At 44.0% G+C, this 17,073-nt stretch overlaps 1 protein-coding gene across 2 annotated transcripts in view; it reads right to left on the reverse strand.

Moving 5' to 3' along the window:
* ZNRF3 (zinc and ring finger 3) overlaps window positions 1-17,073 on the reverse strand; it is a 139,756-nt gene that overhangs the window by 54,548 nt on the left and 68,135 nt on the right. For both annotated transcript variants that reach the window (XM_019743118.2, XM_074321734.1), the window contains one exon: window positions 5,592-5,717. In XM_019743118.2, coding sequence (XP_019598677.2) covers window positions 5,592-5,717 — 126 coding nt within the window. The remainder of the gene's footprint in view (window positions 1-5,591; window positions 5,718-17,073) is intronic.

Below are 17,073 nucleotides of genomic sequence, written 5' to 3' on the forward strand. Positions count from 1 at the left end.
CTCTGTTTTCTGTCTTCCAGTCCTTTTGGCTAAGAGAGTCTATCCATTCTTTAGGAAGAAGCTACCAAGACACTCTGAGGGCTGGACGTGGGTTGGTGGAGTGAATGTGGCCCAATTCTCCACCAAGCCCTCATCCTTGGGTTCCCACTGCACGACAGAAGAGCTGGGATTACAGACCAGCTCTCCTGCCTCACAGCCGAGCCGTTTCCCCGACTGCCACACTGTTGGCCCTGCTGCCTCCACATTGCACATTTGCCTAAATGCGAAAACATAAAAAGGGCAGATGAAGAGACCGGGAAATCTAGAGGCAAACACAATGTGTCCTTGTCAATGTCACTGGCTTGAGCCTCACCAAGGCATTGAAAAGAATTGATGTCCGGGCCCACTTAGTTCCCAGAAACATCAGCAGCAAAGAGGAACCTGATCCCCTCCTCGCCAAGCAGCCTAGCTGCCACCGCTACACGCACATGCCCAAAGCCGGATTCTATCACACCCATCCTTTTGTCAGAAACCTTCAGTGGCTCCCAGCTGCCAGGGATGAAGACCAACGCCTTCGCTTGAAAGTCTCTTCCTTCCCCAGCATCTTTCAGCGTCCCTGGAAGACCTTCTTCCTCTCTTTCTTTCTTCCCTGTTCCCGGAGATTATTCCCCCACTGCACCCTGTCTCACACAAGCCCCTCTCGGTAAAACACACCCAACCCCTCCACCATGTGGACTCACTTCTCCTCTCATGGCTGTAACTGTCTGTGCCCTGGACTGGCCCTCAGCTCAGGGCAAGAAAAGGATTTGACTCTACCTAGTATCCATGATCCAGCAGTCCCTTCCAACTGGAGTCTCTCTGAACAACTCAGGATAAACTGAGGACATCATCCACTGGTTTATGATCCCATACATAACTCGGTGACTTCTACGCGGCTGCTTAGGGGCTGGTAGCCCAGCACTGCCCCGTCAGCTTTCTTCCGCAGGGCACATCTTCCTCCCACTCCCCACACATGGCTGGGCAAGAAGCTAAGTTCCCGTGTGTTCCCAGCCCCAGATCACTGCTGACCAAAGGTGAGCACCTAATCCAAGATGGGCCAATGAATCCCTCTTCTGGAGTCCTTTAGACTTGAAATCAAGAGTGTCAGGCCTGGGGCGGGCCAGTGGCTCAGGTGGTTGGAGCTCCATGCTCCTAACTCCGAAGGCTGCTGGTTCGATTCCCACATGGGCCAGTGGGCTCTCAACCACAAGGTTGCCAGTTCGATTCCTCGAGTACCACAAGGGATGGTGGGCAGCGCCCCCTGCAACTAAGATTGAACACGGCACCTTGAGCTGAGCTGCCACTGAACTTCCAGATGGCTCAGTTGGTTGAAGTGCATCCTCTCAATCACAAGGTTGCCGGTTCGACTCCCACATGGGATGGTGGGCTGCGCCCCTGGCAACTGGCAATGACCTGGAGCTGAGCTGTGTCCTCCACAACTAAGATTGAAAGGACAACAACTTGACTTGGAAAAAAGTCCTGGAAGTACACACTGTTCCCCAATAAAGTCCTGTTCCCCTTCCCCAATAAAAAAAAGAAAGAGTGTCAGGCCCTAACCAAGCAAGTGACTACTGAAAATCATCTGATCTTTATGTAGAAAAACTGGTGAAGACAAAAGAAGGCAAGAGGAAGAGACTAACATGAAAAAGGCAGTAGAAGTCTTCATCTCAGATCTCAGCTCAGCTACTTGAGCCCTTTGCTCCTAGGTTACGTAGAGAACGTCTCTGGGATGCAATGTCCTCATCGTAAAATGGGAATCTGGACACAACCTCAGAGTTAGTCTGACAATGAAAGGAGACACTGTCTGTGACGCTCTGAGCACTCGGCGAGCACCCAAACCATGACAATTTTACCGAGCCAGGCCCTGAGCGAAGTCGCCCACAAACCTCTCATAGAACCCCCACCACAATGACCAAGGCAGCATGAGCCCCCATGAGGAGAGGAAGTCCCCAAGAGCTGAAGTGACCTTTCTAAGGTCACTCAGCCAAAGCTGGGTCTCGGGACTTGAAATTTCCTGCCTTTCTTATCTTTTCATTAACTCCCTCACTGTGCTCTTAAGTACTAGAAAGAGCTGAGTTCATGCCTATTGACCACCCTGTCTTTCACATTCCTCTCCAAGATTTCACTCCAATGTGGGGTGTTGGGGTAGGGGGTATATTTATGAAATCTGGGCCAAGTGGTCTTGTTAGAAACTCCAGTGTATCTTGTATGTTCCCTGCCATGACTCTCCATGAGATTGACGGGTCATAGAAACCGAAGCTATTAAGTCAACCTTCAAAATCCTTACCAGCCCTGTAAAATGCTTAATAAACCCAGTTTGAATCGAAGGGTTAAAATGGCCTGGGGCATAAATACAGGCTCCTATACTTTGGGAAAGGTTTAGACCCTTACTTTCAATAGTGAGCTGCTTTGACACGTCAGTTTTATTCTATTTTATTTCCTAGGACTTAAACTGTCACAGGTAACGGAGTCTGCCTTTCAATGATACAACTAGAATCTCCTCAAACTACGTATCAGGAGAAGGTTTTCAATATGATACAGAAACTCAAAGTATTAAAAAAACAAGGAACCTAGAACAGCTTCTACACAGTGAAAAGAGGTCCCAAAAGCTAAGATTTGCCCCAGGCCCGGTGTGAGGCAGCAGCGCCCTGGCCTGGCGCCCTGGCCTGGCGCCTCACGGTGGGGGCTCACCTCACTCCAACTCTGACTCCCCAGCTGATCCTACTGTCTGTCCCTCCTCCTGTAGAATCAAAAAGATTATGAGGAGGGGATCATAAATCATTTTTCTCTCATGAGTTTATAGTGTTCCCTTCTGAGGAGTTCAAAAGCGCTCAGTAATAAACCAAGGTGATGAGTTTATGTCTTCTGCATTTAAAATGAAACTTTATTTGAACTCGTGGAGAGGCACTTATTTTTTTATTTTTTTTTAAATTTAGGACATTCCTCTCTTCGACTTTTTGCCCCATGGCGTTTTCTGTGGGCTGGTGGGTAATGAGGGTGGATGATGGGGAGGGAGGGGGTCTGTGTCTGGCACTCCCCTATTCTCCCACAGGCTTCCTCCCTTCTATGGTTTTTAACAAGTCCCAACATCCATACAGAAGATTCCCAGCCCGTGCCCCACCCCCACACTGACTTGGCTGTAGTTTCTCCTTCTGTGCCCCTCTCCACTGCCCACCTCCTGGCCTTAGTCACTAAGAGCAAAGACACACTGGAAAACCATGCTATGGGCAAAAGACTGGGCTTTCCAGAACGATTACTTTGCATTTCTTTACCCTAATCTCTTGCCACTGCCCTTGGGGACTCAGGAAAAAAGAAAACACAGTTAGCAAAGTTAATAAAAATGAAACTGTGAACAACACTTTAAGATGATGATGAAAAATGAAAAAGAGGGAGGGAAGGAGAAAGAGAAAAAGGAAGAGGGGGAGGGAGAGAGAGAGACAGAGAGAGAGAGAGAGAGAGACAGAGAGAGACTGCCTGACTCATCACACCTCCTGCACCAACCCAGGTTTTAAATAAATGAGAATCTGTCTTGGCCAAGCATTTTTGCTAATGACTTTATTCAGGTGTTAAGCCAAATTTCAGTAACTAACCCGGGTACATACCGCCTGGCCACCATAGTCTTTCCAAACAGAAACATGGCGGGGAGTCACGGCTATTGTCTGTAAGCAGGTAGAATCATATACTTAGCTTCTGAGCCCCTGCATTCAATAAATATTTGGTGAAGGAATAAACCTAAGAGGTACCTGATGATTCAATATATGTCTTAGGTTTTCATTCCCCCTGGCTTCACGGGCCAGCAGGCCAAACCATACAAAACGCTCTAAGTAAAACCACTACAGGGTTGTTCCAGGTGGAGGAGGAAACAATTGGGTTCTCTGAATGACTTCAATGCCATAAAGCCATGGGAGAAACGGGGTGTCCCAGGGAGCCCTGTTCCAACCCATTTATAGACACAACAGACACAAAGGTGGAGCCTCACTGAACTGGGGCAAAGCAAATTAAGACAGACGGCTGGGCCCTGCATAGCAGCAGCTTAAGTATAAGAGCAAATATTATATTAGGAGATTACTACCTACAAGGAAAGCACTGTTCCTACAGCCTTTGGATGTAGCTGGCATTTCTCCTAGGAAAATACTGAAATATTCTCAAGGGGGTCACTGCTCTCCCAGCATCATTAAGCCGCACTGGCCAACTATTTAAATGATAAGTGTCAGAGGCTGGCCCATCTAAAACACCGTGATTCAACTTTGTGAACTGTAAACCGAACAGGTACTAATTCCTGTTGTTTATTTGTTTGTTTCTACAAAGGGGCAAAAGAACTTGACAAGTGCTCGGAAGCTACTCAGAAGACAAGTGGGACACAAAAATCACAGATTAGACCCATGAGGGTCTCCTGGGCCAAAAGGCTTTCAGGAAACGGCTGGGATATCGCCAAGTCTGGGAAAGGCTCTCTCTGAAGTACCCTGCATCAAAATCACCTCTTCTCCTGCCTGGATTTCCCAAGAAATCCTCAAGAGCTCAGGAACCAGGACTGACTTTTTTCCCCAGCTGTCTCCCCATGGTACCGAGAATAGCAGCTTCTGAGAATATAAAAGATATCCAGGCAATAACACTATCCTTAGGAGATACCACCCTTCCTGCAATCAAAATTCTAATAACTTTCTTCAAACCTTTCCCTTTAACAAAATGATTTGAGTTTAAAACAGGATGTTACCTGTCATATTTTAAGATTACTGATGGACAGTTTTCTAAAATAAATTTATTTCTATCTTATACTGCAATCAGAGGTAATGCCGACTCTCTTAGCTAAAAAAAAAATAAATCTTTTTTTAGTACTTCTAAATGAGATGACGACGGTCCATGGTAGCAAACCTTTTTGGAGAACTTATTCTGTGCTAGACGTTTGCATCTCATCTCACCTCCTAACCATCCTATGAGGTAAGTTCTAATACAGGACCATAATTGCTGTCTGCCATTCTGGAACCAAAAAAGCTCTAAGACCCAAAAGTTTTTCCATAGCTTACTCGGCAGCAAAACTTAATGGACCTGAACTCATTTTGGAGGCAAAGCTGCCCTGAACTAACATGAGGCAATTTAGATATTAGTTATTCCACTAATGTGAATATCCATATAACTTGCTACACAAACATGAATGTGCTTGAGTACTGCCCCAGATCGCTTAGGGATTACCTATTATAAAATATGTATGCCTTAATACTTTTCTAAACCCTCAAAATATCAGAATTCTGAAACATCTGGCCCCAAGGGTGTAAGATAAGGTATTATGAATCTCTAGTATCAACCCATTTCACAGACAAGAACCTGAGGCTCCTTGAGGGTAAGTAACTTGCCCAAGGCCACACAGTGGACAAGAAGTACAGACTCTGAGGCTGGCAGTCTCCCTCGGAGTCCAAGCTTGGGGGGCTGCCTTAGGCCTCAACCCACTCGACTCCAGCTAGGAGAGTGCTGTGTCAGCAGGGCTCTTCTCTGTAACCGACTGTTTGAGGAACTGAGAAAATGGGCGAGTGGAGCACACCAACGGAGTCAGAGGGATTTGAAGGCCTGGTGCTTACCTTGCCCAGGACAGTGAGGCATGGCTTCGGGTCCAGTTCTGGCTGTTCCAGCTTCACCACTCCTACCCAGCCATATTCATACAAGTCCTCTTCGTCATTGTTATTACATAGGCCCAGTGGGTGCATCTAGGAAACAAAAGGGAAAGAAAACTTCAATACACAGGCTACAGATCTGTTTGACTCACACTGTGCATTTCTCAGACTCGACAGTCAAAAGTAACCTCAAAACTTAAAATTATATGGTGTGTGTGTGTGGGGGGGTTCAACCCAGGGGGAATCCTACCTCAGCACAACGAGCTGAACACTGGAGAGAAACACAATAGAGCCACTATAAATATATTTTATGAATGCTTTCTCACTGCTTTGTAAGCAGTGGTCACCCAAGGTAGACACCACCCTATGGGATGCAGGGAAAGAAAAATAGCAGAGCTCCCATGCAAATGCCAATCCGAATGGCTGTGAAATACCAGAACGCTAAGCAGCAGTTACAGCTGAGATTGCTAGGTCAGTGTCCAAGACTATTTGGTTTCTAGACCTTAGGATGCATCCACTTCGACTTATGCAAGAGGACCTGGAAACACAGTCAGAAATTTATGAAGAGACCACTAGATATGAGGCAGAATCACCAGGGTAATTAATTACCAGGCTGTTTAATGGCTATCCCTAGTTACTTGGAAACAGATAAAATTTTCTGGGGGCTTTTTCAGAATTTGCAAAGCACAAAATTAAAGGCAGGTAGAGGAGCATCGTCCAACTTTTGCTAATACAAGTGCGGTCAGCGGAAACCTGAAAACACAACAATGCAAAGGTTTGCACTCATGGTTCTATCATTGGGTCGTATCAGACCCTAGCATCTGTAATAACAATCTGAGAAGAGGAAATCCTTGTCGATAAATGTAACTTGTCAAGATGTTAAAGAGCCTAATACAGTGCTAAACTCTTTTAAATACCTGGGAGAAGTGTGTCTTTAGATTCATGGCATGTTAGAGATACGAGAAACCTAAGAACCCCCTGTGGTAGACAGAATAATGGTCCCCAAGACACGTATGTCCTAATGCCCAGAACCTGTAAACGTTACCTTACATGACACAAGAGACTCTGCAGATATGATTAAGTCTGAGGTGGGAAGATTATCCTGGATTAATTGGGTGGGTCCAATGTAGTCAGTCACAAGTATCCTTATAAGGAAAAAAGGAATCATAGAAACAGAGAGGAGCAGAGCGATGTGTTTTGAAGACAATGGAGAGAACCATGAGCCACAGAATGCAGGCGGCCAGCCTCCAGAAACTGACAGGAAATGGATTCTCCCCTAGAGCCTCCAGAAAGAAGGGTGCCCGGCTGACCCATTTTTGACTTCCCGCCTCCTGAACATTAAGAGAATAAATGTGTTGCTTGAAGCCACTAAGTTTGCAGTAACTTGTTATAGCAGCAAATAGGAAACTAATACACCCTCCTTATCCGCCCCCGCCTCATTTTATAGACAAGAACTGTGGTTCAGGATAAGTAGTTTTTCCAAGACAACACAGCAGCAAGGGGCGGCACCCAGAAGTGATGTGGCCCTTGGATTCACAGTCCAGTAACTCCCCACTTCACCTGTTTACTTTTATTGTCCCTTTAGCCAAGAGCTGGTCGTCTGATTGGGGAGAAAAGACTAAGTGACAAAATCTTTATTAAAAACAAAAAAAGGTTGCCTGCCAGCTCTAAATTCTGTGGTGGTCGAGCATAACATGAGTGATGTACAGGCAGCAAGAGTTGCTAGAATGTTTGGGGAAGTTTTGTGCAACTGCTGAGCCTTCAGCTGAGCTTCAAAGGAAGAGTTAGAGGATCGGGGGGAAGGGACAGAGGGCAAGTTCCAGGCCCAGAGAAGAGGAGCTAAGGGCTTCAGAGGGAAGAGGAACGAGACCAGCCTGATCAGGATGGAGGGCCACAGTCTACACCAAGAAGGAAAGAAGAGATGGGCTGGCAAACTAGAGAGGAATTTGGACACCAAGACAATACCACAGGTTAGTGAGCAGAACGGCACATTGAGAATAGTTATTTTAGGCAGATGGGTGTCACACGTGCTGGCAGTGCTGTGCCTGGACTCGAGGGGCATCAAGGAGTGGAGGGTGAAGGGTGCAGCCCAGAGGTGAGAGATCGTGGGCAATTCAATGGAACAAGGAACTGACCTGGCTCAAAAGATGGACTATTTTCGGCAAAGACATACAATGCAAATGAATATGCCAAATCTGGGGAAAATGAAGGATTTGGCTTTCCTGTTAACTGACCATCTACTATGTTTCTATGTTTACGCATTTTATTTTATTTAATCCTTATAGCAAACTCTGGCTAACAGTTGAGCTATCAGATGATACTGTGACTAGACATTGTAAATAAGTTGCAGACTAGAACTGCAAATCAGCCACTGATGCAGAATATAATGGAGTCCATGAAACTCATATTAGTTAACGACAGGATTCCACTCAAAGCCTGTGGCAACCAATCCAGTGAAAGATTAGAAAAAAAAGCCACATGGGAGCTTCCACAGAGAATGATCAAAGGATTAAGACAGAACTTTGGAAAAAGTGAGAATCCTCTAATATTTTTGGAAAAACAACTTTTGATGATCCTACTGAAAACATAAGACGGATGCCACATCCATACTCTCATATAATTTTGCTGAAAATATCCCAACAATGCCCACATGGGATTCACTCTTTGTTTATTCTCAGAAATCAGTACAAAGCTGCTATTATAATGTAACTTGTTAAATTCAAATACAAACTATTATTGTCAGTTTCATTTTTTCCAGATAAAGCCCCAATCAAACCCTTCTTTCCACTACTTACTGAGAAATATTAGCCCCTATTTTAAGAAGGCCCCAAAGTCCTTTTCTAGATAGCAATCATCTACAGAGACTCATAAATAATGAGGGCTTCCTACGTATGAAATGCATATATTCTCTTAAACGTTCAGCTGGACACTGTTTCCACATTATCCTTTCCGACAGTCAGCACATAAAAACCAGCTTAATTCACACATGTTGATACCAGCCAGTGACATACAGGCAGTGACTCCATGTAAGACCTGTGTGCGCTTCTGAATGCTTAGCCATTCAAAAAGTAATCTGAGGCTACTTCAATGAATGACGTTCAAGCATGTTAACTTTGAACTTGATGTGGCACATAAGCATTTAAAAATTAGAGGCATTTCTACAATGTTCGGCGATGAGGGCTTTACCTGATCAGATGTTTCAAATTTGATAGGTTTTTGCCTTCATATTTTTAAGAAGGTTAAAAATGGTTGACTCGTGCGTAAGAACTCAGGGATGTCAGAAAGAATCACTAGTAAAAACATAAAGGAAAAAAAAGAATCAAACTCGGAAACCTAGAATGGAACTTGAGAAAGTCCACTGCACAGAGCACAGTGAAGAAACGGAAGGATGGCCTGAAATGCGAAGACAGGCAAAACTCCTGGGACACATCTGCAGAACAACACAAGTCATTAACAAGCTACAATTAAAGTGTAAGGATGTAACAAAAAATATGTCCTGTGTTATGTATGCCTCTGGCCTTGTGCTATCAGAACAATGACTGGAACGTTCAACATCCTTGCTTAAGTCAGTTGAAGGGAAAGGCCCAGTGAGTCCTTTACCGTCAGGTTTGCCATGATTATGAAGCTGTGGCTCTTGCTCTCTTCCTCTCGGTTTTGTTCCAAGGAGTGTTTTGGGATGGAGAAAAATAAGAGCTTTGGAATCATGTAAGCTTGTGTTTAAACCTCATTCCTGCCTCTTATGATTCCTGCCTCTCCTTGGGCAGATGACTCCATTTCTATAACCCTTGATTTTCTCATCTGTAAAAAGGGGACAACAGCATCTGCCTCAACAAGATGCTGCTGTGCTGTAAGGATTAAATGATAAAATACAGAACTATGTCCCCAAATGCTGTGTTCGGTGCATACCACAGTTCTGTCCGCCTTCCCTCTAGATGGGCACCTGCCTCTGAAAGGACAGTTTTACTCAGAAGTCCCTTTCATCCCGTCCAGAGCCTTGTGCCCCATAGTTGCTCAGTAAATGGCTGGTGAATGAACAGCCTTCGGCCCGCCTCATGCCTTATTTTTGGTAAGTCACATGGGTCTCTGCTCAGCTAAGTAAGGGATCAGGGCAAATAGGTTAGGATTTAATCCAATTGCTGCAAGAGCTTCTAAAGACCTGGCTCTTACAGGAACTGATGACCAGTCACCAAAGATGTTCATGGGACAATAAAGGCTCATTGGTAACGGCACAGGAGCAAAGGCTGCTCATTCTTGGTCCTGCTGTAGAACCACAGCGGCCCAGCATGCAGAGGCAGCTTACGCCTTCTCCGTGCAGAGAACACCACACGGCTGCCCTTCACTCAGGCAGGCTTGTGACAGCGCTTTATAAGGGCAGTGGAGGGGAAAGAAGAAAGAACAGAGAATGTCCCCTGCTAAAAAGCAAAACCTCAAATTTTCCCTCCCATGTCTGATCTCAGAAGCTGCTGTCAACTCCAACAAAACAAAGGAATAAACCAAGGGAGAGGCAAGTATGGCGTCCAGGGCACAGGGAATCCATGGGAGAAGAGACAGCGAGGGAATTCCTTGGATGATGGCGATGGGAAATCCCAGGGCGACAGCTAGGCAACCAGCCTGCCGGTGACCAGTCTGGATGGGACCACAAGTATGAGGGCTGCAGGAGAGCCAAAAAAATAAACAAACAAACAAGAACCTGAGTCATTAACCAGTGGGTTTGACAGTTCTGAGCAGAATGTTACAGTTCTGGGCAAGAACAAGAAATGTGACAGTTACTATATAGTCCACTAAAGGAATGGGGAGGGGAGATAATTATTAACTCCAGAAAAAACAAAGTTGCACCAGAACTGTAAACCATAATCAGGGTACGGCCTGCATGGCCCAGTTGAGAAGAGTGACAGCTGCAATAACGTAAACCCTAATCTAAGCAATAATTGTGATATAACCATACTGAGAAAATGTAGAGCTGGGAAGCGGGGGAGGGGGAATACAGGAACAAAATCTTCATCTTCCATAGTAGGAAGCCACAAAAAAATTTTTTATGGACTAAAAATATGAAGCAGCAGTATAAACATGTTACTCAGAAATCATTCACAGAAATTTAAAAATATGCGCAGAGATGCCTAGTAGAAGAAACTACTAAATAATTGAAAATTGTTGCCTCTGAGAGTAGCAAGCAGGGATGGCAAAGGGTGGAACAGAAGAATGTTCTTTTTAATGAGAAACTGCGAAGTACTCGTTGCCTTTTTATAAACATACACATGCATGGTTTTGATTAAAAACGTTCTAAGTACCGCTGGACAGAAGTCCCTTCCTCAGGGTGTTCCAGCAGATTCTATGGGTCCTGTAGGAAAGCATTCTGTTGGGCCAAAGAGAGACCCATGGGCTCCCTGCATAGGACAGTGGACACTTGCAGGGAGTCTCTGTCTGGATGGCTGTTCTGGGAGCCATCCAGGACCTGGGCTGGGGATGGCTGGTAACACAGCATAAGGATGACTCAGGGAGACATAGCGTAGAAAGAACCAGCAGCCTTTACCATCTCCACAACCGAAAATAACTCTCAGGTGGCTCCAGGGTGTGACAGGGATTTGGTGCTAAAGAGATGGCAGACACAATAGCCAGGGTGAGTGTTCTGAGGAGGCCCAATTTCCTCCCAGACACAGACAGATCCTATAACTTCTAGAAGAGGCACTGGACATCATACTTGCATTTCCGACTAAGGCGCTGCTAGGCCAAAACGGTTGACAACAAGCAATACATATACCCGATCACCATCGGTGCCTGGTTTTATGTTGAAAAACGGAGATGGACGTCTTTGAATTTCTCAGAGCCTGAAGAAGTTGACTCTCAGGGTTTCACTGTTTTGTTAATGGACAAAGAATCTACGGGAACTTCAAAGCCAAGAGACTATGTCAGACAAGGTTAAATATCTGGAGAAACAGAACTATGTTCCCTTGAGTATGGGACATCAAGCCAAGCTTTGAAACCAAGACCAGCTCTTTAAGAAGCTTTCAGTACAAAATCCTTGAGATATGCTGGTGCACTTTCCACATGTCTGAAAGGGCAGAACTGAAACCTGGGTTGGTGGTGCTCTTATCCAAGGTTACAATGTCTCTACACTCCACTGAAAGTTTAAAATAACTTCAAAAAGGCCGCCTGCTTCTAAGTGGGTTACTGTTACACAAGGAGCCAAACACTGAACTAATAGGAGGAGAGACATTTCACTCTGTAATATTATCTCATCCAAAAATTCCTGGGGATTTAAAAGGGAAACTTCCTTCCTTTTGTCCTTTTGCCGCTGTCGGCCAGGATAGGGTGTCACTATCGTACAGAGTTTCACATGAAACAACAGTCCCAGACTTTTTCTTAAAAGGTGTGGTGGCTAGAATCAAGACTTATAATTTATGTGAAGGAATGAGTGGAAAAGGACAGCCCCACCCATTTTGCTCTTGAATCCTAAGGATTGTTTTTTTCTTTTCTGTGTACAAAGAAACAGACAACTCCTTTGCTCTTTGAACAAACAGCCTGAACCTTTTTCTGGATCTAAAATCCATAAGTACCTGAACACAGTTTTTCCCCGTTGTCATGGCAAATGGGGATGGAAACTGCCCCGGACACAGAAAAGGAGCTGGCTGTTGCTGGAAACTTCCATATGGTAATTGCCTGAGGATTAAACCAAGACGTCTTTGCTGAAGGCTCTGGTTTTCAGAACACTAAGCTGGACTCTCCCACAGTGGGTGTCACTTTTTAGAGAAGAACCAAGAACAGCCTCTCTCCTATTTGGTTTCTCTGTACCAAAAGAACAACCGAGAAGTTGCCTGTCAGAACCCGGGTACATCGGCAAGTATTTGAAACCCACCTTCTCACTTGAATATCTCCCATTCCTCGAAATTCATTTTGTCAGATAATTATGTGGAAACTTAGAGACAACCCTGCGTATGTCTCATGTCTGATTTTACAAAGTTTCCATTTCCAATTTCAAATAAGGAGAGGTTTCGTAAGTTCAACTTTTTTAAAAAAAGAATCCAATAGACTATAGAAAAGTGTCTGAAAACATTAAGCAAGAGTCAATTCTAAATCTATTCTTAAAGTGATTCGTTGGCTACCAGATGACAAGTATTGATCTGTGCACAGAAATTTACTGACATAGATTTACTACAAATTGCAAGGCAACTTAATAAAGGACACGTGATTGTTCTTGTTTTTAAAAGGTAAGGATTAGGTGCTTATACACACCAAAGAGTTATTAAATTAAGAAAAAATATGTCAGAGGGGAAAGGGTAAAAGAGGAATTTTCATTCTTCCAGATTTAAAAAAGAATACTATAAAAGAACAAATCAGTAAAACTACATGATGCTGGTCTGAAACTCAAAAAAAAATCAAACAACTAGAAGAGAAATTACCAACATACACTTAAATTTTTATAAGATCTTAATATGACACAACCCAGGACTAATATAAGGATGTATAAAAAGAATCATTTAATAAATTCTGTTGGGACAAGTGGTTAGCAATGTGGAGAAAAGTTATTCTGAGAAATGATGAGGCATTTCCTTTAGGACAATTAACAAGAAGAGAGCAATAAAGGGTGCAGAAAGAACAATGTATTTTTAAAACTTCTCCATATAATCAGTTACAGAATGGAATGAAATATATATAAAACTAGTTTATAGTTAAAAAAAAACCTGGAAATATCATCAACCTTGTTGCTGATTAATGAACAGCAAGATCACCAAAGTAAACCAACTTCTAAACCCCACTGAGGGAGGGCTGCAGGGAAAGACATATAAGAACACACACATGGCCAGGCAGCAAACAGGCTCAATTTGGAGGAAACTGGTCTGGCAACATGCAACAAAGCCCAAGTTCCTCGTGTCCTTCTTTCCCCAATAACTCCATTTTCAGAATAGACCCCGAGGAAGTAATCTAAAACAAAGAAGAAACTTTACATGATGAAATCTTAAAGTAGTCCTCCACCAAACTGTGAAAATTTAGAAAGAAAAATGCCCCCCAATTATATCATCAAGCAAAAAATGTACATGATGTATGGGATATCTTATAATCACAAGAAGATAATGAAGATAACACGATATATACAAAGTACCATACGTGGAATCTGAAGCGTTTATGTGCTAAATGACACCTATTTAAAAATAACATTTGTAGATGGGCGAAAACCGAAAGGAAACAAAGAATTTTAAAAGTTGATGGGTTAGAGAGTAAGGACAGTGGGAGATTTTGCTTTGGTGGCTTCTTGTTTTCATTCAAACCAGCGTCTGCTGAGCACTGATGCTGTGCTGGACACTGGTCGAGACAAGGTAATTAAGACCTGGGTCCTCCCTTGCTGTACTGTTTGATCAGTAGTTTGAAAGAAATTTCTAAAACTGGATGTACATACGCCGCCCCAACAGGTGACTGAGATACGAAGCTCATCAGGGCTTTTTCCTGCAAATCGGTTCTACGTGGAACAGTTTTAAAGTAACACATGGCCGTACGAGGCAGTAACGTGCATCCTCAAACAGATGTGCTCCTTTCCCACAACACGGCTCTCACGGGCTAGTCCAGCAGGGCTGGCGCACACCGTCTCTAGAGAGCTGTTGGTTTGAGCTAGAAAGCCAGGCACCGTGAGCTTGTGTCGGCAGCCAGGGCAAGCACGTAAGAGAAAGGTATTTATTAGAAAGCAGCACAGGGTGGAATCAACAATCACTACAGTTCATAGAAATACTTGACGAAGTTACACCGTAATTTTGTTTCATTTCTTCCACACACACAAAACGGACAAAAACACCGAAAACAACAACAACGCTAAAAATCCTTTCATCACATCCCCAAATTACATATCCCTAAATATTACAACACAGTGCAAGTCAGGGGTTCTTTATAACATAAAGACCATTTCTCTTGAGAGTTGAGGAATTTCTTACATGGTTGTAATCTTGAGAAGTTTTCTGAACCAGAAGAAGGCAGGCCTTTTGATTGGGAGGTATATTACCTCCCAATCAAGATTTTAAGTTTATTTTTATTCAGAAAGTCTCTTCAATTGGAAAAACCTGGAAAGTAAAATGGGTGGAATAATCAAGCATTTGCCTAGCAACCATTTTAAGAAGGGGATTCTTCACACAGTATTAAGAGCAGGCATTTTAGTAAATGTCCAGCCTAACAGCGGAGCCTGTCATTTTACGCTGACACCACCATGGAACTGTGGTAGTGCCACCCTACAGATGTCACACATGGGCTTTGAGCGACCGGCAGGCGTGAATCCCAGCTCTGCCACCTAACTTCTGTGTGCTCTTGGAAGAGTCCCGTACCCTGGGAGCCTTGTTTCCACATCTGCCGGGCAGGGCTGGTCCTTGCATGTACTGCACATATTCCTGAGGATTTACAAACGACGGGGGCCTGGCAAATGCAAAGTGGGGCAATGGACAGGACACCGAAAGCACCATCAACCAAAGAAAAAATAGACCAACTGGGCTTCCAACAAAATTAAAAACTTTTGTGCTGCGAAGGACACCATCCAGAAAGTGAAAAGACAACGTACAGAATGGAATAAAATATGTGCAAATCATATAACCGATAGGGGACTAGGATATAGAAAGAATTCTTACAACTCAATAATAAAAAAGACAAATTATCCAATTAAAAAATGGGCCAAGGATCTGAATAGATATTTCTCCAAGATATGCAAATGCAAGTAAGCACATGAAAAGCTGCTGGACATCCTCAGCCATCAAGGAAATGCAAATCAAAACCACAATGAGATACCACTTCACACCCACTAGGATGGCTGTAATGAAAGAGAGAAAATGGCAAGTGCTGTCTAGGATGTGGAGAAATTAGAACCATCGCACACTGCTGCTGGGAATGTAGAATGGTGCAGCTGCTGTGGGAACAGGCTGGCAGTTCCTCAACCGATTCAACATAGTTACCATCTGATCCAGCAATTCCACTCCTGGCTATATACCCAAGAGAAATGAAAACACACGTCCACACAAAAACTTGTACATGAATGTCTCTAGTAACATTATTCACAATTGCCAAAGGGTGGAAATAATACAAATATCCATCAATGGCAGAATGGATAAATAAATAGCGGTCTGTCCATACAGAACATTATTCAGCCACAAAAAGGAACAGAGTACTGACACATGCTACAACATGGATGAACCCTGAAAACATTATGCTCAGTAAAAGAAGCCCACAAAAGTCCACATCTTATATTCATGTGAAAGTCCAGAATAGGGAGATCTATAGATACAAAAAATAGATTAGCGATTGCTTAAGGCTGGAGGATGGAGAAATGAAAGGATGGGAGGTGGGAGCTAAAAGATGCGGGGTTTCTTTTTGAGATGATTTAATTGTTCTAAAGTTGATTGTGGTGATGGTGTGCAACTCTGTGAATATACTGAAAATCACTGAACTGTACACTTTATGTAGGTGAATTGTATGGTATGTGAATTATATCTCAATAAGGCTATTAAAGAGTTATGCAAATAAAAAGCAAGGGAAAAAATAGTAGGCATACTCTAATTATCACAGTGGCATGGTATAATGAACACAGCCTGACATTCAGTTTCCTCATCCACACAATAAGATGGCACAAGCCAATGTACTTCATAAATTAGGGTTGGGGGATAAGAGGGATAGATTAGGGCAAACTGCCTAAGACAGGAAGGGCTCCAGCTGGGGGCCCAATGACACATGAACAACAGTAAAAACAGGAGGATCAGTGAAAGGGGAATGGGGTAGAAACTGAACTACCCCCATTCAACATCCCCAAGACCATGAAATCAAGCAAGAGACCCATCACAATACACGTGAAAGCAGGATACCAATGATAAACCCAGAGTCGGCGAGAACCGCCCGGGAAGGGAAGGGCGCCTTGGGTTCCTGAGGACTCACTAGCTACACCCAAAGGCTACAGATTCACCCCACTCCGTCCCTGCTTCTCTGTAACTGCCCTGGTGGTGAGTTGCTAACCCAGAGTTCTTCAGGAAGGGGAACTTGAGGAAAATCACCTGATTAAAATATTTCCGTGTAGTCTGTTAATGGGGGGCGGGGGGGAACCAGACTCAAACATTAAAAGCAATAAATTATATGCTGAGCTGTGCCACCCTGTATGACCCTGGGCAAGTCCCATAAGGGCCCCATTCTCTCTGATCCTGAGAGCAAGGGGACTGCCTGCCACCTGCCTGCCCCATGGGGGTTTGGGAAGGATTAATGAGATAATGTCTGAGCTCTGCTTCAGGCTCCTTGGAGACAGCACTATGTAGCAGGAATTATTAGCACAAGCTAGGACAGTTTCTTGCCCATTCCTCACCTCATTAAGCTACCGATGCTTTATGATGTCTGCTATAAAGTTCTTGCTCACAGAAGAGTGAGCTGCAGAGGTCGTAACCCAGGCTGGGTCTGCCCTGGCCGATCTTGTTAGAGCCACTCCTTAAACCCAGAGTTGTCA

Source organism: Rhinolophus sinicus, linkage group LG16 (genome assembly GCF_036562045.2).
Source record: "Rhinolophus sinicus isolate RSC01 linkage group LG16, ASM3656204v1, whole genome shotgun sequence".
NCBI lineage: Eukaryota > Metazoa > Chordata > Mammalia > Chiroptera > Rhinolophidae > Rhinolophus > Rhinolophus sinicus.